This window comes from Rhinatrema bivittatum, chromosome 2, assembly GCF_901001135.1.
Source record: "Rhinatrema bivittatum chromosome 2, aRhiBiv1.1, whole genome shotgun sequence".
Taxonomy (NCBI): Eukaryota; Metazoa; Chordata; class Amphibia; order Gymnophiona; family Rhinatrematidae; genus Rhinatrema; species Rhinatrema bivittatum.
The window spans coordinates 765,117,425-765,141,502 of NC_042616.1; the positions used below are offsets into that span (position 1 = coordinate 765,117,425).

At 44.8% G+C, this 24,078-nt stretch overlaps 1 protein-coding gene across 1 annotated transcript in view; it reads right to left on the reverse strand.

Annotated features, from left to right (window-relative positions):
* Positions 1-24,078, reverse strand: part of WASHC5 (WASH complex subunit 5) — a 205,789-nt gene that overhangs the window by 74,329 nt on the left and 107,382 nt on the right. Inside the window, 3 exon segments of the mRNA XM_029592012.1 lie at positions 3,746-3,925; positions 8,292-8,393; positions 18,618-18,698. Coding sequence (XP_029447872.1) covers positions 3,746-3,925; positions 8,292-8,393; positions 18,618-18,698 — 363 coding nt within the window.

A 24,078-nucleotide genomic window follows, 5' to 3' on the forward strand; every position in this document is an offset into this window, starting at 1 on the left:
GCTAAGGCTGATGTATTGCTGGAGAGCACCCTGACTGCTTTTCCTTGAATCAAGGGAAGAAACTGATAACGGGCCAACCATGTGCTCTATACTCCTATGTGTTGATGGACCAAGAGGCCTCCTCTTGAGAACACAGATCTTGAACTACCTGATCCAGACAATATGCTTCTTAACTCGCTTGCGTCTGTTGTGATTAGGATCCAGGAGACAGGAATCCAGATTCTCACCTCTCGAAAGATTGTGTAGAGACATCCATCCAAGATGACAAGTCTTCACCAATTTGAGCAAAGAGAGACAACACTTGTACGCCTGATTCTGGGGAGACCAACGAGACAGAAGTGGAGGGGTCTCATGTGGGCTCTGGCCAATGTGGTTGCTATAAAGCCTAGAAACTGTAGAGAGTCCCATGTTCTCGGTGCACTCTGATTGGAGAACTTCTGCACTTGGCACATGAGCTTGGAAACTCTCTCCAGCATCAGAAATACTCCACCTATCTCTGTGTCAAAACTGGCCCCCAAATATTCCAAGAAGTTTGATTTTTGCAAAATTGACTACCAGCCCAAATTTTCTAAAACCTGGACTACTCTGTCCGATGCTTGGAGCTCTTCTTGATAGGACTTGGCTCTGATCAGACAATGGTCTAGGTAAGGATGAACCACGATACCCTCTTTCCTCAAACAGGCTGCCATCACTACCATGACCTTTGTAAATGTTCGTGTCGTAGTGGTGAGTCTGAAAGGGAGTATTTGGAAATGAAAATGGTCCTGAAGAATGCAGAAACAAAATTATTTTTAATCTTCTGGCTTGACTGGAATGTGGAAATATGCCTCAGAGATCCAGGAACAATAGGAATTCACCTCTCCTCTTTGCCACCAGGAAGAAGCAAAGAATTTCCATTCTGAAATGTGGAATACAGAGACTGCTGTTTGCAGCCTTCAGGTCCAGGACAGGTCTGAAAGTCACATCCTTCTTAGGAAACACAAATAAATCGAATATCATCTGTGACTCTATCAGTGTAAGGAGCCAGAATAACCTTTAGCAGATAAAATCTTTCAAGAGTTGTCTCCCTCTTGTAGGCTATGGAATATAGGGATGCCCAAAACCATTGGGAACTGGAGCAGCAAGTTCTAGAGAAAATCTGAAGTGGATGATGCCTAAAACTCACAGGTCTGATGTTGTGGGGGTCCACTCCTGGTAAAAAGGCTGCAAGCAACCTCCTACAGGGAGAACCAGGGTGTGAACTTCTGCATTACATTGGAAAGCACAACCAATTCCCATGAAGGAAAATAGGTCAGGCCTTGATTTATTGGACCCTTGAAGGGACTGACCCCTGCCCTGAGGCAAGAGGGAAGGAAAACATGTCTGCTTACCAGGTTTAAAGCAGCAGGAGCCAGGAAAAAAATTCAGGACCTGTACTAGGACTGTAGAATAACTGAGCTCTCTTCAGGGAGCAGGTTTGGTTTTGGATCTCCAAGATTCTTCACCAACTGCTCTAGATTTTCTCTAAACAATAAGTGTCCCAAATGAAGCTTACCCAGTCTAGATTTGGACCATGAGTCTTCAGCTCAGTTTTTTGGGCCAGAGCAGTCTCCTCACCGCTAACCCTGAAGCCAGTGAACATGAGGAAGTTATGAGAAGATCATAAAGGGCATCAGCCAAAAATGCTGCAGTTGACTCCAGGCTGCCTCCTCATTTTTTGGAAAGTTCTGAATCCATCACAACAATGCTCAAGCAACCAGACAGAGATATGGACTGCCAGAGAAGCAGAAGAAAAAACATGTTTCAAAGGAAGTTCAGTCTTCCTATCCTGCGGATCCTTAAGAAAAGCACTATCCTCTGCAGGTATAGCAGTCCTAGTGAGAGCAGAGATTAAAGCATCCACCCGAGGCATCTAATACAAACGCTGAACTGCCACCTGTGGAAAGGGATACAACTTGACTTGACCATATTATTTCCTCTCTGAAGTCACCCATTTCCCTCCACCTCAGAATGAAGAGAGAACACAATAGTTGACTTACTAATACCCTTGTTAATGGGATCCCAATCTGGTGATTCCTCAACCTTGGGATCTGCAATCCTAAGTGAAGATACCGGCTCTCATCGACCAGGTTGTATTTCCTCCTATGAAAAAGACAGATAATACAAACATCTTCTCTATCAGATACAACCTTACCCTCCCTCCAGAGGGCCATAACTAGCCAAATTCAGCTGGTCCTTGGGAAAACCTCTGTGCCTCTTCAGGATGACAGAAATTAAAGTCCAAAAAGAACTTGGGGTGATTACTGGGTGTCTCATCTGCAGGCTGCCCCCTGAAGAAGGTACCCAGGGGAGGAGATGGTTGTCCTGTACCTCCAGGCTTCTGAATGGCACAGAAGCCTTGATGTAGGAACTAAAAAATTCAGAAGAGAATTCCTTGTAAAAATGCATGTCCCTGGCTGAAGGAACTGACAAAGAATCTCCCTACAGGAGTCAGCCCTGGGGATCCCCAAAATCCTGGGAGAGTTCAAAAACACACTGATGAGAATCAGAAATGGCTGCGGGAGAAGGGTTTAAAATAGTGGACTTTCATGCCAAACCTGCTGAATCGGAGACTTCCCTGATCTCTGTTCTGAGCGCAGCACAGAGGGACTGCTTCACTGTACTAGTATAGGCACCCGACAGCTGACTCAATGCCCTAGAACACTCTCTAAGGACTTCCCTCTTCTTTATACAGGTAGTGCAAAGCTGCCCCATGGCAGCCACTGACCACTTGATGGCACAAGCCCCACAGTGTTGGCCATGGTTTGATTGTTCCATGCTCCCATGCAAACGGCTTTTGCAACAGTGAGAGAATCTAGATGCTGATATGTGGCAAGGACTGATATGTGGGTCCCCAGACACTTATCCGAGCCAGAAAAAAGCAAGACAAACCACTCCCCTGCTTAGTAGTGCTCCAGTTCAAGTTGTTGACTGACTTTTTTTTTTTTTTTTTTTAAATCAAGTTCCTCACAAACATGGCCAGGAAAGGAGGGTGAAAGAAGGAAAAAGAATCCTCTTCCAAATCTTGAGGTTTTGCTGACAATCACTGTTTTTGTTGTTTTTTAATAAGTGCCTCTTAGCTCTATCAAGTTCCTTCTGGGACTGGGAGTTTCCAATGGGCTCGCTACTAACCAGGTGCCTGACCCTAGACAAAATTTAGCCAATTCCTAAATCCCCAAAGTAGGAGACAGTCCAAAGAAAAATACTGCTGAACCACCATATGCTGGAGGCAGGGGATACTGGGCTTCTCTGTGCTGCACCACTGAGAAAGCTGCGTACGCTGCCTCCATTTGCTGAAAATGGGACATAAACCCACCTGTCTGGACTGGCGTAGCAGGATGAAATGGAAGCTTGCCCATTTTGGATCTCAAAATCAGACCAAACCACAGTTGTCAAAGAAGTCCACTGACTACCTGGTTCCTTCAGAGCAGCCTAGGTCAAGTCTACCCTCCTTGCTTTCGACTTATCCTACTAGAACTTACTCCTGCCTCTCTCTCCAACCTCACTTCACCCCCCCAACTCCAATTCCCGTTCTCTACTGCTGGACCCTCTGCCTGAAATGTCCTACCAGGGAAGCATCTCTGCATCATTAACTCCCTTCCCTTTACCCATACACCACCAAACAGGACCCTGCAGGCACAGTGGATGTGACTGGAAAGCATTTTGATTCACATTTGTACGGAAAACGTCAGAGAAAATTCTGCGGTGCTATTCTATTTGGTCTGACCTTCGCCCTTAGGAAGTTATTGCACTCCTGTTCCACGTTGTAGTTGATAATGCGAGACACTTCTTCCTGCCAAATCTTTAACCCGTAAATGCTAACATAATCCTGGATATATTCAAAGGAGCGATGGAACCCATCCATGGTTGCTGCCATTTCTTTCAGCTTTGGCATCAGCTCACTTGGCTGCAAAAGGTTAAAAAAAACAAACAAACAAAAAAACCCAAAAACAACCATAGGTACAATTATTATTGCCCAAATACTGCCATACCAGTCACTGCTAAGGTCAGAAGAAAGAGGAGAGAATAACTGACAGAAAGCGCAGCAGCTCCCCACCATATTTTTCTACTTATCTGCTTTGACCAGGTTACTAAACTAAAGCAAAATGTATAGAAATATAGACTATGGAATAATTTTCAAAGCAAATTTGCATGGACAAGGTTGCTTCAAAAAATAAGTTCCCATTGACAATTGATGTTAACTTATGAGCTTGTTTGCCATTTGCTTTATAGTCTGCATAAAGCAAATGGCAAACAAGCTCATAAGTTAACATCAATTGTCAATGGGAACTTATTTTTTGAAGCAACCTTGTCCATGCAAATTTGCTTTGAAAATTATTCCACCAAAACTTACCTGCACACACAATTATACCTGCTAATTTTTATGCAGAAAGTTTTCAGGAAAATTTACATGCATGCAGGACATATGGCAAAAGTTTACTTACCTATTGTGGGAGGGAAGCAATTCTATAAACAAGCCATTTCCATGGGTAAAGCAATGTTTTACCCAAGGAAATGTCTTGGAAAAGGACCCTCCCCCTTTTTGCCCTCACTGCAAAAGCATTGATAAATATAGACTTTTTTTTTTTTTTTTTTTTAGCATCCTCGAAAAACCTTAATTAGCTGGAAAATAAATTTACATTTTGAGGGTAATTTCAGAACACTGCGCACAACAGCAAAGTCTGCACGTTCCTGTTCCGTGCAGACTGCTGCTAGTTTTCAAAGAGATTTCTTGTGCATGAAATCAATTTGAAATTGCTGGAGTCAAGTTCCCCAGTACGTGCAAAAGTAATTTTAAAATGAGCGCACGTGTTAGCGCCAGCGAAGATATGCCGGAATTTTAAATCGTATGCACACTTGCGCACGTTATGTTGAAAAATACATCAACCACATGTAAGTATGCTCCTAATTTTAAGAGGTTGCTCAAAGCTAGCATGTGTATTCCACAGGACTTTGCTGGTCCTTGTACAGGGTACTGATGAATAAAAAGTAAAATCCTTTCCTCTTTTTCCTTTTTCTTTTCCCCTCCAGACAGCCTAAAGTGACAGAGGGATTTTACTTCTCTGATGAGACCCCTGAGGAATGTGACTTCTCAGGGATGTTAAAGTGACAGAGGAATTTTACTTCTCTGACAATGAGAGACCTGAGGTATGAGACTTCTCAGGGTCTCCACGGGGAAGGGACCGGACCACCCCTCCCCCCTGCACCCAGCTCCTCACAGGAACAAGAAATTCAGCGCTGCTACCTGTCAGAAACGACCCGCTCTCCCGTTCAGTCAGAGGAATGGCGCGTCTCTGCAACTGTTAGGCTGCCCCGAGGAAGAAACAGCATCTCAGGGCAGCAGAGGGTCATGGGGGAGAGGTTGGACCACCAACATTCACCCGTAAGGCAGCTGAAATACTGGCTGTAAGAAATAAGTAAACACTTACCCCAAAAACAACAGAAGATAGAAGGAATGTACAAGACAGACCTGTCACTGAAAACAAAGTTCTGCCTGCAAGTCTCCAGAGAAGCTGAACACTGAGGCTTTTTTTTTTTTAAACTTTATAACTATGATCCATCCAAGGAAATAATTAGAGGAAAACAAAGAATAAAGAAATTCTGTAAACTATCCTCTAAATGAACTGGGGAACCGAAGGTGCAACTGCCATCTGCTGGAGTCAGAGAAATACTGAAGGTTTACAGAGGGTGCACCAGTTATCAGGGACCGCCCTCTCAGTTTTTGCTCTGACTCCATCTGCTAGAAGGGGGACATTACCCACAGTCTGGACTGATCCTGGTACGTACCCAGTTTTTTGGGTTTTGTTTTTTTTTTTAAATCTTACAGGGGGCTAACTGAAGGTGAGAGCCTGAGACCCCCGGGATCACCTTCAGTGGGCAGATACAGGGTCCTCAACCCTCTGCTCCTGAGTCTCAAATACCAGGGAGGATGGTCCCACTAGGACCTGACAACCCCCTGGGAGGCAAAAAAAAGGGAACTAGCCTAAGATAAAAAATCTGACCCCTCACTAGTCAGCCGTACAAACGGACTACCCCAAAAACATACAAAAGACCCTTAAATCCTAACCAAATACCAGACTCCAGGGAAGCACCTCTTCCACCTGCTGGAGACAGAAGAATACAGACAGACTCTAGGGGGCACCTCAGGGGTATACGACAGAGTCCACAGAATTTGGTCTGACTCCGCCTGCTGAAGGGAAGGTAAAACCCAGGAGTCTGGGCTGATCTGGGTACGTACAGGGAAATATTCAAACTTTGGCTTTTGTCCGGCTAACTCCAAAAATTATCTGGACAAAGCCATTGAATATCAAATTCATTGAGTCAGTCTCAAGGTCTGAAGCCAACAAGGCAGCAAGGAGACTTAGAATTTGGTTATGAAGAAGCTGAGGAAAGTAGCTTGAGATGAACGACATTTCCAAAAATTTTGCAGGAAGTGAACCTATAGAAAAGCCCTGCAATTCCCCTACAACTTTGCAAAGAAAAGCAAGTGTCCAGTTTCCTAGTGGAGCTGCCTACTGTCCCATTTGAATGAGCAGAAATGGAAACTGCAGGTACGCTGTCAATGCAGCACAGGTTATACGCAGCCTTGCTTGATGAAATTCCTGCTGCCAAGTAAACTTATGGCAAAATCGTTGTGAGAAGTCTAAATGAACACCAAAGCAAAAACAACTTCAAATATGAGCGAGAACAAACACACAATTGAAAAATTACTTTTAAAAACCGATGCTATGAAGCAAAAGTATTTTATTTATATAGGAGTAGACTGCAGCCAACTTACACATTGAGGGCATGATTTTCAAAAGGTTTTACATGCAGAAACCCTGTTTGAAAATCAGAGAATGATTTCATGCACATACTTATGTGCATAAGTAGTAGATGTTCGGGTGGGGAGAGGGTGAAAGGATTTACACACCACACTTTTGATTTTCAAATGTAAATCCATATGCACAAAGCCACAGTTGCTGTGGAGCGGGCGTAATTTTGTGCGTGTATGCTGGTGCGGGTTATGCGTGCATCCACAGATTTTCAAAGCAAACATTATGCACATAAATCTCCAGTCTTTAGCCCTATATGGGTCATTGAAACATTACTGGTCCAGGGGCATTTGGAGACAGTTTTTTGTCCCATCAGCTAAGATATTTAGATGCTGTGTAGAATATGGTGCTGACACATGGAGAAATGAACTGACAGATTACAGACTCCTGAAGATGGAGCAGGCACTGCTAAAGCATCTGCTGTCAGTTGCCGCTTCGGTGATACCCATTTTTCCATCTTGATTTAAAACACTTGAGAAATAGAAGTTTTTAAGGACAGATGAATACAGGAAGCAGGCCCTAATTTTAGTGGCTTAGTTGGCTACAGCCAGGGCAGTTGCTAAATGCGGGCAGGATGGGTGCTAGTCCAGGGCGCTGAAGATGTAGAAGAGTGGGGCAAGCCATGCCTTACTGGCTCCCCTGCTGTCATTTTGCCCCTGGAATGTGCACCTCGGGGTCCAGCCTGAAACATGGGAGTGGGAGCCATGCAGCCAGCCTGGAGGGCCTTCCGTCTCCTTACCACCACCACTCAGGCAGCCAATAACGGTCCAGCCTGCGCCACCACGGGGAGTGCGGTTCCAGTGACAACTCTCGCCTGGGATGTCATTCTGCTCCACAACGGTCACGGCTACAGTATCTCTCCTCCTTCCCCCAATACACGTAAAATATATTTTAAAGACATTTTTCCAGATATATATTCGCTTGATCCCTATTCTATATGAAGCAAAGAAAACTTAAAACTGGCTTAGAAAACACTTTCCCCCACTTGCAAACATGGTGTGAACTGACTATGTCTAGGATCCATATTTGCAGAGATAGTCTCCGAGGGCTTGAAGTGCAGTAATTAACTTCCCATGATTCCTAGATGGGATATTTCAAAAGCACTGTGTACGCAGAGCTGGCTTACTACATTATAAGTCACGTTGTATGCTAATAAGTTTTCTGGCACTTTATGTAAAAGGGGGCAGGGGGATGGAGAAATGTTCTTTGCATTCTTCTATGTAATGGGAAGAAATGAGGTGGACATGGGGGGGGGAGGGGTTTGAAAATGTATACAAAAAATATAAATGCCATTTATGACTGTTGGATTATTTGATACTTGATATGCATAAGGACTCACTGTATGTCAAGTGTTTCTTATTCACTAAATAATTTTGCCCTTAGACGTTACAACAATTTGGAGAAAAACATTTTGCAAATTACAAGTTTATGATTATAGACAAGCAAGCTTAGTCCTACCTTGGCTCTAGGGTTAAAGATAAGCCCCTTGTGAAGAGCGAGAGCCACTCTTCTAACCAGCTCCTTCCTGATCCCATCCTCCAACAGCTGCTTTGGGTCTACCTGGGAATCGGAGAGGGGGAAAATGGCTCAGTTTCATGTTTAATCAGCAACTCGAACCTGCCCTGAACCACAGAACGTTCTGCCGACTCCCCACCCCAGCTCCGATAAGAGGGTCCAGGTCAAAACGACGCCGAGCCAGACAGATCTGAACCATGGAGATGGGCACTGCATCGGAAATAGACGAATCTGCTAATCATTCCTTCAGAGAGCAGATCCTCTCAGAGATCTTTATTCTAAAAGGACAGTTCCCCATCCTGTGCCCACTGAACAAGGCCTCGTGGAGGAGATAAGCTCAGATGAGTAGCACAAGAACCCGGTCACTGCTCTATTTAATATAATTTTCCAGTTCAGCACTGCAGCATACAATACGAAGGCAGACAGATTACAGGGCACTTCCTGCCTGCCCATTTTTCCTTTCCACCGCAGGCCCCATTTCACCTCTAGTTTTCCTTCCCCTTTCCCACCACTAAGGATTCTCTGCCTAGAAACAGAAAATATTACAGCATTTAAAGATCACAAGGTCCCATCTAGTCTGCTCATTGGTCTTTTCTGGAGCAATACTACAGCCCATACGCTATCTCCAGCTTTATCGTCACTTCCTCCTCACCGAGGATCCTTTGCTTATCTCGTGCTTTCATGAATTCTGGTACATTGTTTTTGCCTCTAACACAACACTGTCTGTGAAGAAATATTTCCTTAAGTTACTCCTTGTTCTATCCCCTTGGTGCCTCATACCATGGCCCTTTGCTTCAGAACTTCCTTTATGATGAAAAATGTTTACTTCTTGTAGATTATATACCTCTTTGAGATATCAGACTGTCTCGATCTCATTCAGCTTTCTCTTCTCTTGAACATGTGGTCTTTGTAAACTTTTAGTGCACTGGCAAGCCAAGGCTTTATGTTTAAATGACCACATTTCTATACAAATATGCAGTCTAATCTTTATGTTGCTGATACCATTTTGATGTCCCGTCTAATAGCGATGTATTCTGTTTTCTGTAACAGATTAAAGGTCTCTCCCAACGCAGTCACTACGAAACACAGTCCACCTGCATTAAAGATTGGTTGTCCTTTGTTTATTGAATATCTCTGTGATGTGTCATTTGCAACTCACTAAAAACCGGTGGACTTTTGAAATTGTTTAACCCAGCCTCTGTTATATTTATGGACATTCACTGATGGTTGGACTTACTGTTTTGTTCCTGCCTCCTGAATGGAGACAATCCAGATAAAGCATTTATTTATTTAAAAATGTATATGCAGCAAACCTCCAACAAATTTTGAGTTCAGTGCGGATTACATAAGAACATCCACAAATTATACAAATAACATAAAAGCATAAGACTTATAAAACAATTAAGCAACATATTTAAAATTTGACAACACATCAATCAAATGCCACTTTAAAAAGCAATGCCTTTACATGCTTTCTAAATATTTTGATATTTGACTGTTCATAACCGTAATGGTATGGATAATGCATGCCAATTTACAGGAGCTGCATAAGAACAGGCTCTAACACTTGTTTATTAAAGCCTATTAACTCTATGAGAAGGAACACATAATAAATGCTCTTTAACAGAACACAAAGTGCTTGCTGGCATGTACTTATTCAATCTTCTTTGCAAAATACAGGGGGGGTCTCTTCATGCAGCAATTTAAAGATTATTACAAGTAATCAAAATCTCATGCTATACTTTACAGGCAACCAATGTAATGCATGCAAAGCTGGAATTACATGGCCAAACTTTGATAAGCCTACAACAAATGTGCAGTAGAGTGTTGTATTAGCTGCAAAACGTGTATCAATTTATCAGGCAAGCCTATATCAAATTGTACTACAAAAATCGAGATGACCAAGCTCATGAGACTGAAGAACAGTGTGAAACATGCCCCCGGGATTAGGTATTTTAGGGGGTCTAAGCATTTGAAACTTTTAAAATTTGATTTTTCGCAAGATATCTCAAATGCGGTTTCATACTAAGCTCCGAATCTATAAACACCCCTAGACTTTTTATTACCAACTATTTGTACACAGGTGTCATTGGAGAAATTACTTACCTGATAATTTTGTTTTTAGTGTAGACAGAGGGACCCAGGATCCATGGGTTATGCTACCCTGCCAGCAGATGGAAACAGAGTCAGATTTCAAAGCTGACGTCATCCTAGATACACACATGCAGTGACCTCAGCCCTTCAGTATTCTCTACAAAAGCCATTGTGGACATACTATTGAAATTTTTTGATTTAAAATATGATTAAAAACGGATAACTGTAACTGCACTCAACCAAACCCTGAACCCTAGTAAAAATACAGATGCCCTGATCTAGGGACTGGATGACTGTTTACCCATAATCTCTTGGAATCAATATACACTCCACGAGCGAATCCTTGGCACTGTTCTTGGGCAGCTGTGGCAGGATGTTGAATCCATCTGTCTACACTAAGGAAAACAAAATTATCAGGTAAGTAATTTCTCCATTTCCTAGCATGTAGCCAAATGGACTCAGGACCAATGGGATGTACAACAGCTACTCCAAATTGGGGCGAGAGGCTGTCCGTGGTCCAGTTAACACTGCCCTTGCAAAGGCTGAATTCTCTCGGGCCTGTACGTCCAGGCGATAGAACCTGGAGAAGGTGTGCAAGGAGGACCACGTCGCTGCTCAGCAGATATCGACAGGAAACAGCAGCCTAGCTTCTGCCCATGAGACCACCTGAGCCCTAGTGGAATGAGCTTAAACCTGAGAAGGTAATGACTTTCCTGCCTCCACATAGGCTCCTGTGACCACCTCCTTAGTCCAGCGAGCTATGGTAGCCCGCGAAGCTGGTTCGCCCCGCTTCCTTCCACCATGAAGGACAAACAGGTGGATCCATCTTTTGGACCTGTTCTGAAACTTTCAGATACTGTACCAAAAGTCTACTGACATTCAAATGACTGAGGAGGCGGTCTTCTTCCATGTCCTTGTGCTTATCTAGGAATGGCAACGAAATGGACAGATTTAAATGAAACTGTAATGCTCCTGGAGTCATCCGGAGGAATGATTCCCAACACGACAATGCCTGTAGTTCAGAGATGCGACGTGCTGAGCATATAGCCACTAGGAACACGTTTTCAAGGTTAATAAATACAAGGAAAGACTGCGCAGCGGACAAAAGGAGGGCCTTGTCAAAAATTCTAATACTTGAATAAGATTCCACAAAGGAACCAGCCACCACAGGGGTGGCTGGAGGTGCTTCATCTCTTTCATAAAACGGGCCACGTCTGGATGATCAGAGAGGCGGGGTCTGTTCACCTTGCCCCTGAAACAGGAAAGAGCCACTACTTAGACCTTCAAGGAATTAAGGGCCAAATCTTTATTCAAGCCATCCTGCAAAAATTCCAGAACTAGTGGTATTTTGACCGCCCGACGGGAACACTGCGTTCCTCACACCAGGCCTCAAAATCTATCCAGACCTGCTTGTACGCTAGGGATGTAGAGAACTTCCATGCACGGAATAAGGTGGGAATTTCTGCCGCAGAATATCCTCGCTTCATCAGGTGAGCCCTCTCAAGGGCCAGACCGTAAGACAGAATAGAGTCAGATCCTTGTGAAGGACCAGTCCCTGCGTGGTGGGAGGCACAAGGGGGGGGGGGGAGGGGAGGTCTCCACCAGGAGTCTCCGCATGTCTGCATACCACGGATGCCTGGGCCAATCTGAAGCTACTAGTAAGACTAATTCCTTGTGGTGATTGATTCTGTGAATGATCCTACCTAGCAGGGGCCATGGAGGGAAGGCGTATAGCAACTCTTCTTCTGGCCAGATCTGAATGAGAGCGGCGATCCCCAGGAACCACTGATCTCTTCTGTGACTGAAGAATCGGTGAGCCTTCGCATTGTGAGATGTGGCCAGCAGGTCAATGGACGGGAGACCCCAGCGATCTACTATCAGCTGAAAGGCCTGTTGCTGACAAAACGCCCACTCTCCTGGATCCAGACTCTCCCCAATTAGAAAGTCTGCTCTGATGTTGCTTTTCCTGTGATGTGGGAGGCTGAGATCATCTGTAGATGTATTTCTGCCCATTCCATAAGGAGATCTATCTCCTGTGACACTTGCTGGCTCTTGGTTCCACTCTGTCGGATGAGTAGGCTACCGTCTTTGCATTGTCCGACATTACACAGGCCGCTTGACCATGGAGTCTGGCTGAATTGTGGACACGCCAATCTGACTGCCTGGGCTTCCAGGTGGTTGATGTTCCAGAGGACCTATTCCTCAGTCCAACATCACTGGGCCGTCAGCTCCTGATAGAGAGCTCCCCAGCCACGGAGGCTCATGCCTGTTATGAGGACCAGCCAGTTTGGAGAGGACAGGGTTACACCCCTGCTCAGATGAGCTTCCTGCAGCCACCACTAGAGCAGACAGCATACTCCCATCGGTAAGTGGAGGTGAATCGAATAGTCTTGAGACTGTGGATTCCAACATGACAGTAGTGAGCGTTGAAGTGGTTGAATATATGCCCTCGCCCACAGCACTATCTCCAGGGTTACCACCATCAAACCGAGAACTTGGAGATAGCTCCACACCATTGGGTGTATCGTGCTCATCAACTGATGCACTTGAGACATCAGCTTCCTTATTCGCGTGGTCAGAAGGAAAACCTTGCCATGCTTGGTGTCGAACCGGATTCCCAGATATTCCAAGGACTGGGAGGGCTTGAGACTGCTTTGTCCAGGTTTATTATTTATTTATTATTTATTTATTTCAGATTTTTATATACCGGCATTCGAGACAGCAGTCACATCGTGCTGGTTCACATAAAACAGGGGTGCATAGTAAACATAACTATAACAATGGTGTTGAAAAGGCAGTTACATATAACAGGGTGATAAGAACTTGGCTGAGAAGGAAGAGAAAAGAAAGGTTATTAAATTCACACAGGTAAACGATAGAAGATAAGGATGACCATGGTGTAGTTGGAGAATAGTTAACCGTGTTGGAGATTAGTTAACCATGGTATAGTTGGAGATTAGGGGTGGCTTGGAGGTGTTCAATCAATTGGCGTCCGGGAAAGCTTGTGTGAATATCCAGGTCTTTAGTCTTTTTTTGAAAGTTGAGATGCATGGTTCTGTTCTGAGATTTGAGGGGATGGAGTTCCATAACGGTGGAATGGCTGTAGAGAAAGCCCGGTCTCTTAGTGTGCAGTGTCTGGTGGATTTGGACGGTGGTACCTGTAGCGATCCCCTGTATGCATCTCTTGTCGGTCTTGACGAATTGTGTAATCGGAGAGGGATCTGTAGGTCAATGGGAGTCAGTTGGTTGATGTTTTTGTATGTGGTAAGAATGGCCTTGTATATTATTCTAAAGTGTATAGGTAGCCAATGGAGGCTCTTTAGAATGGGGGTTATGTGGTCCCTTCTCCTGGTATTTGTCAGAATTCGTGCAGCTGCATTTTGCACCATCTGAAGCGGTTTGGTGTATGAAGCGGGAAGGCCAAGTAGGATGGTGTTACAATAGTCTAATTTTGAAAAAATGATTGCTTGTAGAATGGTTCTGAAATCTTGGGCATGGAAAAGTGGTCTAATTCTTTTCAGCACTTGTAGTTGGTAGAAACAGTCTTTGGTGGTTTTGTTAATAGTGGCTTTGAAATTCAGGCGATTATCAATTAAGACTCCAAGGTCTCTCACTTGTGTGATTGTTGGCGTGGCTTGTTGTGCAGAGGTGATGGTGCTGTTTTCTGAGGCGATGAGCAGGAGTTCAGTTTTGCCGGAATTTAATACCAGGTTTAAGCTGGTGAGGAGGAGTTTAATTTTTTGAAGGCATGTATCCCAGTAAGCCAGAGTTTTTGCGAAGGAATCCTTAATGGGTATCAGGACCTGGATATCGTCCGCGTAAAGGAAGTGTTTGAGGTTGAGGTCGGTGAGAAGTTGGCATAAAGGTATAAGGTAAATGTTAAATAAAGTAGGAGACAGGGAGGACCCCTGTGGGACTCCTACTGACGCCGGGTGTTGAGAGGATTCTTTGTTCTGTATCTTGACCTTGTATCCTCTATTGCTGAGGAATGATATGAACCAAGATAGAGCTGTGCCTGAGATACCTATGGAGGCTAACTGGTTAATGAGTAATGAATGATTGACGGTGTCAAAGGCTGAAGAAAGGTCCAGTAGGATCAGTAAGAAGGCTTGACCTTTATCGAGGCCCAGGATGAGGTGATCTGTTAAGGAGATGAGGAGGGACTCCGTGCTTAGTGTTTTGCGGAAACCGTATTGTGATGGGAATAGGAGGTTGTTTTCTTCAATGTAGTTTGAGAGTCGGGTGTTCACCAATTTCTCCATTATCTTGGCTATGGAGGGGAGGTTGGCGATCGGACGGTAGTTGTTTGGGTCATTAGGATCTAGATTAGGTTTCTTGAGTAGTGGTTTGAGAGAGGCCAATTTTAGGTCGTCTGGGTAAGATCCTTGTGTTATTGAGCAATTTATGATGTCTGACAGGGATTTGGAGATGGAGTCAGGAATTGATAGAAGCAATTTCGAGGGGATGTGGTCCGAAGGGTGAGAAGATGGTTTCATTTTCCGTAGTATACCTTGGATCTCAATGGAAGAAGTGAGTTCCAGTTCTTCTAAGCGGGTATTTTTGAAGGCGGTCTGAGGTGGTGTTGAAGTAGAAGTGGTGTTAGGGGGCAGTTGAGTTAGAAGTTTGCTGATTTTGTTGTTGAAAAATAGCGCTAGTTCTTCCGCTTTAGATTTGGCTTGGTTGAGAGCAATTTCTGATGTGTTTATTTGAGTGAGGTTAGAGACGTAGCTAAAGAGGGCTTTAGCGTCGAAGATTAGGTGGTGGATCTTGGATGCGTAGTAGTTCCTCTTGGATCTTAATGTATTGGATTTGTATTGGTGAAGAGTTAATTTATAGGTAGATAGAGTGATGGTGCCTGGGTTTTTGCGCCATTTAGCCTCATTTTGTCTTAGCAGTAGTTTAAGCTTTCTTAGCTCTAGGGTAAACCATGGTTGCCTTTTGGAGGAGTTGGGGTGAGGTTTTTTTGTTGTTAGAGGGCATAGCTTGTTGGCTATCGATTCCGTGATGTTGTTCCAAGATCGAAGCGCTGAGTTCGGATTGGTGAAGTCTACTTGGGTGAGATGTGATAAGTGATTGCTAAGATCTTCTGTGGTGCATGTTTTCCTGTAAGTGAAGCAATGTGAGGGTATGTGAGATGGACTGGTATCTTTTATTGAGAATGAGGAAATTATGAGGGAGTGATCTGACCATGGTACCTTCGTGCAGGTGGGGTGCTGGACCAGTTTGATTGCTGTGTTGACGAAGATAAGGTCTAACGTGTGTCCGGCTTTGTGTGTGGGTTCGTTAACTAGTTGAGTGAAACCTAAAGCGGAGTATGCTGTGAGTAAGGCTTCGCAGTTAGGTGATAATGTGGAGTTGTCGACGTGTAGGTTGAAGTCACCTAAGATTATAGCTGGGGCATCTAGATTGATAAGGGAAGTAGTTAATTCGACCAGAGGAGAGGCGTCTGTTTCCAGTAAGCCTGGAGGAGCGTAGAGAAGTAAAATTTGGAGTTTGTCTGACGAGAAGAAGCCAAATTTGAGTTTCGAGTCGGTGTAGGAGGAGTGTTGAGTGAATCTGAGGTCCTTTTTTGTAGCTAGGAGGATTCCTCCTCCTTTTTTTTTTCCCTGACGTGGGATGGGGAAGAAGTTGTAAGTCTCTGTGGGTAATTGGTTAATTATTGCAGTGTCTGAAGGTTTGAGCCATGTCTCAGTAATTGCGCATATATCCGGTTTCACATCGATGAGATAGTCGTTTAGTATTACTGATTTCTTAGTTAGGGATTGTGCATTGAATAGTGTTAACGTAAATAGTGAGAGGCCTAGCAGTTGGGTAATGGGAGTGATCACGATTGGAGAGAGGGATTTAAGGTTGTGGTGATTGGCGTGTCGAGTTGAATGTCCTTTGGAAGGTGGACAGTGTGGACCCAATCGAGTTCCTGAAGCAAGGAGGTCACCCTGTTGGTCACCAGGAGACTCTCTTCCACATACTTGGCCAGGATCAACTAGTCGCCCAAGTTCAGGTGCACCTGGATTCCCTCTTTTCTCAATGCTGCTGCTACAATCACCATAATCTTGGAGAATGTTCTGGGGGTGGTGGCTAGGCCAAAGGGCAGTGCCCGGAACTGATAATGGCGACCCAGTACCACAAAGTGTAGGAAACGATGTTCGTGATGGATTGGAATATGTAGGTAGGCCTTGGATAGGTCCAGGCCTACCTACCTACCTAAGAACTCTCCCGTTTGTATGGCCATTATCATGGAGTGTAGGGTTTCCATGCAGAAATGATTCACTCGTAGATGTCAGTTGAAGCTCTCTTGAGGTCCAGAATGGGTCAAAAGGAACCTTCCTTCTTGGGTATGAAGAAATAGATGGAATAATGCTCCGTATTTTCCTGGGGCACAGGTACTGGGATTATAGCCCTCATCCTGAGGAGCCTTAAAAGAGTAGTCTCCACTGCCTGCTTCTTGTGCTGGGAGTGGCAGGGAAACATCATGAATATGTCCCAAGGAGTGCTGTAAAATTCCAGCACATATCTTTCTTGTATGACCTCCAGTACCCATTTGTCCAAAGTGATCTCGACCCACCTCTGGTAGAAGAGGGACAGTTGATCCCTTATGTTCTTGTTCCAAGGGTGGGTAGGTAAAATTTAATTTAGGCTTCGGGATGAACCTGAACCCGAGCCTGCCTCTCTTTAGGGCTGTAGACTACAAAAAGACTGAGACCTCCCAAAGGGTTGAAACCTCTGAAATGTTGAGTTTCTGTAGGTGCGAAAGCGTTGGGAGCCCCTGGATCGACCCCTCATAGTCGAGGGGTGCTGTAACTGCTTTCTCTTATCTTCCGGTAGCCGGGGAACTGGAGATTCACCCCCATTTACTGGCCAGCTTTTCCAATTCGCTTCCGAAAAGAAGAGATCCTTTAAAGGGCATCTTTGTAAGATTTGCCTTGGAGGTTGCGTTAGCTGACCAGTTCCGCAGCCATAGCTGTTTTTTCTGGCCGTCTCCACTGAGGCCACTCCCCTGGCTGAAGTATGGACTAGATCTGAGCCTGCGTCAGCTAAAAGGTGGCAGCGGGTTCCATAACCGCTCTGGAATTCACCCCTGAGTCATCCACCTCCTGAGAGAGGAGTAGGCACGAACGAGGTACCAGGGCACAACAAGAAGCAATCTGTAAGGTCATTGCTACTGCGTCAAAGGCCTGTTTAAGGATGGACTCCATCGGTCTATGGTGCGCATCCTTTAAGGCCACTCCTTAAGTGAAAGCGACACTTGCCTATAAATTAAAGGATGAGCTAGGGGTGGGTGGGAGAGGGGTAGGAGCGTTGGGAAATACAAACACACAAACTTCTGTTTGTTGCCTGACTTTCTCTCTACATATTTAAAACAAAACACACGAACACACTAAATAATATACCCCAATAATTTACTTCTCCCAAACACTTAAGTTTTAAAAATTTCTCCAAGCAGTACTTACTGATTCTTTCCAGCCATGAGCAAGATTATCGTCTCCTCTCAGTGCTCCCAAAAAGTACAGAAATCCCCATAAGGAGAGGTATGTCCACCATCTGCTGGAGACTGAGAAATACTGAAGGGCTGAGGTCACTGTAGGGGTGATTCTAGGGTGATGTCAGCTTTGAAATCTGACTGTCTCCATCTGCTGGCAGGGGACCATAACCCCATTGGTCCTGATTCCGTCTGGCTACGCGCTAGGAAATCTCCATTTTCTTTGCAGGTTTCTCTCTCCTCCCTAACATTATACAAACTCTCTAGGATGCCTTGCCGCACTATTTGGAAATACCGAGGTCATCCGACATGTTAATGCCCAGACCATTTTTCCAGTTTGATAGTGGAGTTTGGTAGTCTCCACTATCTCCATTTATTTATAGATTCTTATAGATTACTTTTCAATAAATAAATAAATAAACAAACTTTGCTCGAAGCAGTGAACATCAATCTAGATAGTATAACAGCAAAAAAATAGCTGGGATATTGTTCACATTAGCTGAAATTCTACTGTCACTGTGGTCCCTGAACCATTCAAAGCTTTCTACTGTTGTGGCAGAAAGCAGGAGATGAATCCCGTTCCCAACCGCAATCCCTGCTGCCTTTCAGATAAGACAAAGCAGAAAAGATGGGCTGTGACCACCACGAGCAACTGGGCCTGGGATGGAATGTGCTTCTGCACATGGCAAACTTACCTTGATGATACCAACCAGCGTTGTTTTCATCATTAGAATGCCTTCAGTGAAGATTGAAATGGCGTGGGTGAGCCTGGCAATCTGTCACAGCAGGAGAGAGGACAAGGCAAATAAACACATATGCGATTTAACTCACAACAACATGCTTCTGTCCAGGAACTCTGGCAACAAAGTACTCAGTCTAGCAGTGTTTCTGGCAATCAAAATAGTTTTCCCAATAACGTTCGTTCAACCGTATGATTCTACTGCATCAGTTTAGCCCGTTTCAGAAAGCAAGACGTGCAGTTTTATGTGATGAGGCTAAAATCTCTTTTCTTCTCTTCATGCAAAGCTAAGAGTGAAGAGTCAAATAACGCACTGCATTTGTTACTTGCTGCATCGATCCAGAACCTAAGACCCGGGTACAAAAATTATTCACTTGTCAAACAGTGAACAGGAATGGGCTAGCCACATGGGAGACCTGTGTTTGATTTCTGAGCCCAGCTTTTGCTATCTGGGCTGACAGCGGATGTAGTGCTCACATCCCTGGGAGGTAAAGGGAGTTCCAACCATTACACAATGACGACATCTGGTAGCCAGAGTCAGGGCCCACACGTACTGGGTTTTTATGCCCCCCCCCGGCTGAGAACCGTCACACTGTGATAGCCGTGTTAGATGGAGGTGTGTTATAAAAATGGGAAAACTTCCCTAGGCTCATGGGTGCCACAGATCGGTTCTGATTGAGCTGGAGGTCCAAACAGAGGAGAAAGAGTCGGCGGAGCCAAACAAAAGAAAAATGCACTATACTTTCTATTAAATGCCAGCAACTGCACTGGTCAGGTGGAAAGTTAAGCAGCAGTAAATGACAAATGTATTTTAAAAGAATGGCTTCTTACCACACTCTCCAATAGTCATGTTTGGTTGCCATGGCATTATTTTAGGGTAATCTGCTTTTTTTTGGCCTCTCTTTCCTTGCTCTAAATTAGAGTTTCCTCCCTGGCTTGAATCTGTACCAAGCCCCACTCACTGCCCCTTATTCATCTGGAGGGAGAGCTTCCAAATCTGAGATGTCATGGGCCTTCGTTTTGCAACTATCAGATTTTCCCATTGTATTGCCAGAGACAGTCATGGTGGGGCCACAGACTATCTTTCCATGGTTGGGGCTCACCTACAAAGGACTGTGAATACTGCCGAAGAAGCACCTACAGGCCCTGCTGACCCGATAAGAGGCGGGCCCAAGGCGATCTGTTTAAACAGCGCCAAGTAAAATCAGGAGTCTGCGATATTGCTCTACAGACATCTATGGATTGCATAAGGGGACACACATGAGGAGTTTCAGTGAGCTTTCGTCTACACCTTTCAAACCAGGAACTTGTGTGACTGCAAAAGGAAAATTGGTTCTTACCTGCTAATTTTTGATCCTGTAGTACCGCAGATCAGTCACAAAGGAGAAATGTGTGGCATAAATTATACTGGACAATAACAGTTTATCACCAAGGAATGTGCATATGTAAAATAAAAGTAATTCCTTGGAGATAAACTGTTATTGTCCTGTATAATTTATGCCACACATTTCTCCTTTGTGATTTATCTATGTGTGTGTGTCTTTCACTTCACCCTCCTATCGTGCTACCACAGATCAGTCCAGATTGCCTCCCTTCCAGCAGATGGAGACAGAGAAAGTTTTATTGACACTGCCATATAACCTACTGTGCCACCTGCACCAAAGCCAAGATAGTAGAAACACTAATACCAACCACAAATTACTATCCCCTGAACGAGCATTGGGAAGTGGAAACTTAGAACAGATAAATTTGTCCCCATTAAAAAAAAAAAACATGAAGGACTAAACACAACCTGTTCCATTCTTCAGATTAATCACAAAAACAGATCGAGCAGACTCTCCAAATCTCCCTACCCCCAACTGGGCAGGTCTCTGGATTGATCTGTGATACTACAACAATGAAAATTAGCAGGTAAGAACCAATTTTCCTTTCCCTGTACATACCCGGATCAGTCCAGACTCCTGGGATGTACCAAAGCTTCCCTAACGGGGTGGGACTGCGAGAATCCCGCTCGAAGTACACTCTCCCCAAAGCTTCTGGTGCCTGGATATCTAAACGATAATGCCTGGTGAAAGCGTGTAGAGACTTCCAAGTAGCCGCCCTGCAAATCTCTTGCGGTGACACTTGCTGACATTTGGCCCAGGATGCCGCCTGGGAACGAGCAGAATGAGTCCTGAAGCCCTCCTGACTCGGGCGCCCCTGACAGATATACACAGAGCCACTCCACAGCACAAAAAGGTGATCCGACAAGTGGACGCTGTTAGTAACTTTAAGATACTGCAACAATGTGTGCTTGACATCCAAAAGCCGCAACTTTCTTTCCAAATTTGGGAAAGCTGGGAGCCTTGCCAACTGATTTAAGTGAAAAGGTGAAACCATCTTCGGCAGAAAGGCTGGAACCGTCTGCAAGAGACACCCCCTGAATCCGAAAATCTCAAGAAAGGATCTCTACATATCAAAGCTTGAAGCTCCGAGATCTGTCTGGCAGAACAATTCGCCACCGGGAAAACCACCTTCAAAGCGAAATCTTTTATAGATTTTCTTCTAAGAGGCTCAAATGGTGCTGCACGAATGCCTTTCAGGATTAAGTTAGGGCTCCAGGAGGGGCACAGCTTCTGGACCAGAGGGCACAAATATTTTGCCCCCTGAAGGAAACGCACCACATACGGATGGAGCAGCCAGAGCCATTCCATGTACCTTGCCTCAAAGACAACCTTATGCTGCCACTTGAACTCTGAGGGAGTTAAAAGGACAAACCCTTCACCAAACCTCTTTGGAAGAAGGTAAGGATATTTGCTACGGGAGCTCGCAGGGGACAACCCCCTGCTCCGTGCACCAATCTTCAAAAACTCTCCAGACTCTCACATATGCCAAGGAGGTGGAAGACTTCCTAGTTTGCAACACAGTAGAAATAACATCCTCAGAGTAACCTCTCTCTTAAGCATTTCCTCTCAAAAGCCAAGCCGCGAGATAGAAGCAAGCTGCCTGGTCTGAAAATATGGGACTTTGATGCAGAAGCTGTGGCAGATGAGCAAGTCTCCATGGGCCGTCTACTACTAGATTGATCAGATCTGCAAACCAAGGTCTCTGAGGCCATTCTGGAGCCAGCAGAATGACATTTCCTGGCTGATTCCCCACATGCCGCAAAATCTTGTCCACCTCTGCTCTGCAATCTCTTCTGCGACTAAAGCAGCAAGGTGCCTTGGCATTTTGCTGAGTTGCCATTAAATCCATGTGAGGCTTGTCCCACCTGCAACAGATGAGAGCAGTTGCCTTCCTCCGACAGCTCCCACTCTCTGGCATCTAGCTGTTGATGGCTGAGAAAATCTGCCTGCACATTGCCTGTTCCGGCTATGTGAGAAGTTGTTATCAGCACCAGATGCTCATCTGCCCAGTGGATTAGCTCCCAAGCCCCCACTCAACTCTTGGTACCACCCTGCTGGTTGATGTACACCACCATTGTCATATTGTCAGACAAGATCTTGACTGGGTAACTGCGCAAGAGAGGAAAAAATGCCCTCAACACCAACCACATCGCTCTCATCTCTAAATGACTGATAGACCATGACGCTTCTTCTGCCGACTAGTGGTCTTACACTGACTGATCTTGGCAGACAGCTCCACACAACCAGAGAGGCTGGCGTCTGTGGTAACCAATGTCTACTTTGGAACTTCCAAGTCCACCCCTCGACACAAGTGGTCCCTACCAAGCCACCACGAGAGAATGGATCTGGCTAACTCTGAAAGTGGCAGTGGAATCTGAAACTGCTTTGACAACGGAACCCACCGGGAAAGTGATGCCACCTGTAGAGGCCTCATATGAGCAAATGCCCAAGTCACGAGTTCCAACGTGGATGACATGGAGTCGAGAACCTGTAGGTAATCCCAGACCCCGGGCACCTTGCTCTCCAACAATCTTCGAACTTGCGATTGCAATTTGACAACGTGCTTCTCCGTAAGGTAAACCTTCCTCAGCTTGGTATTGAAGTGTGCTCCCAGAAATTCACAATCTAACCAAGAGATCGCAAGCGCTGCGGCACCAGATCCACCGCTTTTCTGCAGTGGGCTTCTGACTGTCTAAATGAGCTAGTCGTCCAGATAAGGGTGCACCAGTGCCCCCTCCTTCCTGAGATTCAAGACAATGGCAATTGTATAAAAAATATATCACACACTCTAATACAACATATCATATATATATAGTGACAAATTTAATAGAAAACATTTTTTGTTATTGTATACAAAACATTTTGTCAAAGACGCTTCAAAAAGCATTCAATTTCTATTCATCTCTGGATAGAATGAATAACAAATATTCATCATAAAAACTCATTCATACACACATTCATACTATTAAAACATTTTTCTTTTGGAAAATCTATATAGCAATACAATTATCACTCCCTCTTTACAACATTGTATTTCTTTTGCACTTCTATTTCACTAATTCATACTCCTTCCTGAGGGCTGCTGCCACCACCATCACCTTAGTGAAAGTTAGTGGTCGTTGCTAGACCAAACGGCAAGGCGCAAAATTGAAAATGCATGCTGAGGAATATGAATTGTAGAAATCTCTGATGATCAGGCCAAATTCCTATGGCAACTATGCTTCGGTCAAATCCAGAAACACCAAGATCTCCCCCTTGCTCACCGCTGTAATGACTAAGTAGAGAGTTTCCATATGAAAACGAGGAACCTTGAGAGCCATGTTTACTTCAAATCCAGAATTGGATGACAAAATAAATGGAGAAACGTCCCGTTCCTTGCTCCTCCAAGGGGATGGGAACAATGGCTCCCAGCATCTGTAGACGGTCGAGGGTCTGTTGCACCACCCATCTCTTTTCCACGGATATGCAAGGGGAGATAATGAATAGGTATTAGCGGACAAGCAAATTCTAAAGCGTAACCTTGCTTTATCATGCTTAAGACTCATTGGTCCCTAGTGATTTTGGCCCACTCCTCGTAAAAAAGAGAGAAAACAGACTCCCTATAACCGGGATGGAGGAGTATACTGACCTCGGTTCATTGTGAGGATTTGGCTCCAGGGTTTCCATGGCCAGAGCCATCTCTGTTTGGCTTCCAGCCTCGAAAGGATTAGCTCCAGGACTGCTGCTTCTCTGAAGCCTTCTCTGGCCTCCTCCTGAAGACCTTCTCTGCCGAAACCGCCTATTCCCTCAAAACCGAAAGCGTCCACAGGAGGAATTCCTTGCCCCTTTAGGCTTGTCCTCAAGTAACTTGTGAACCTTATTCTCTCCCAGATGCTTTATTAGCTCTTCCAGATCATCTCCAAAGAGTAACTTTCCCTAAAAGGGCAACACTCCTAATTGAGACTTGGAGGCAACATCTGCTGACCAGTTCTTCAAACAAAGAAGTCTCCTGGCCAAGACTGCAGACATCATTGTTCTGGAGGATGTCCAAAT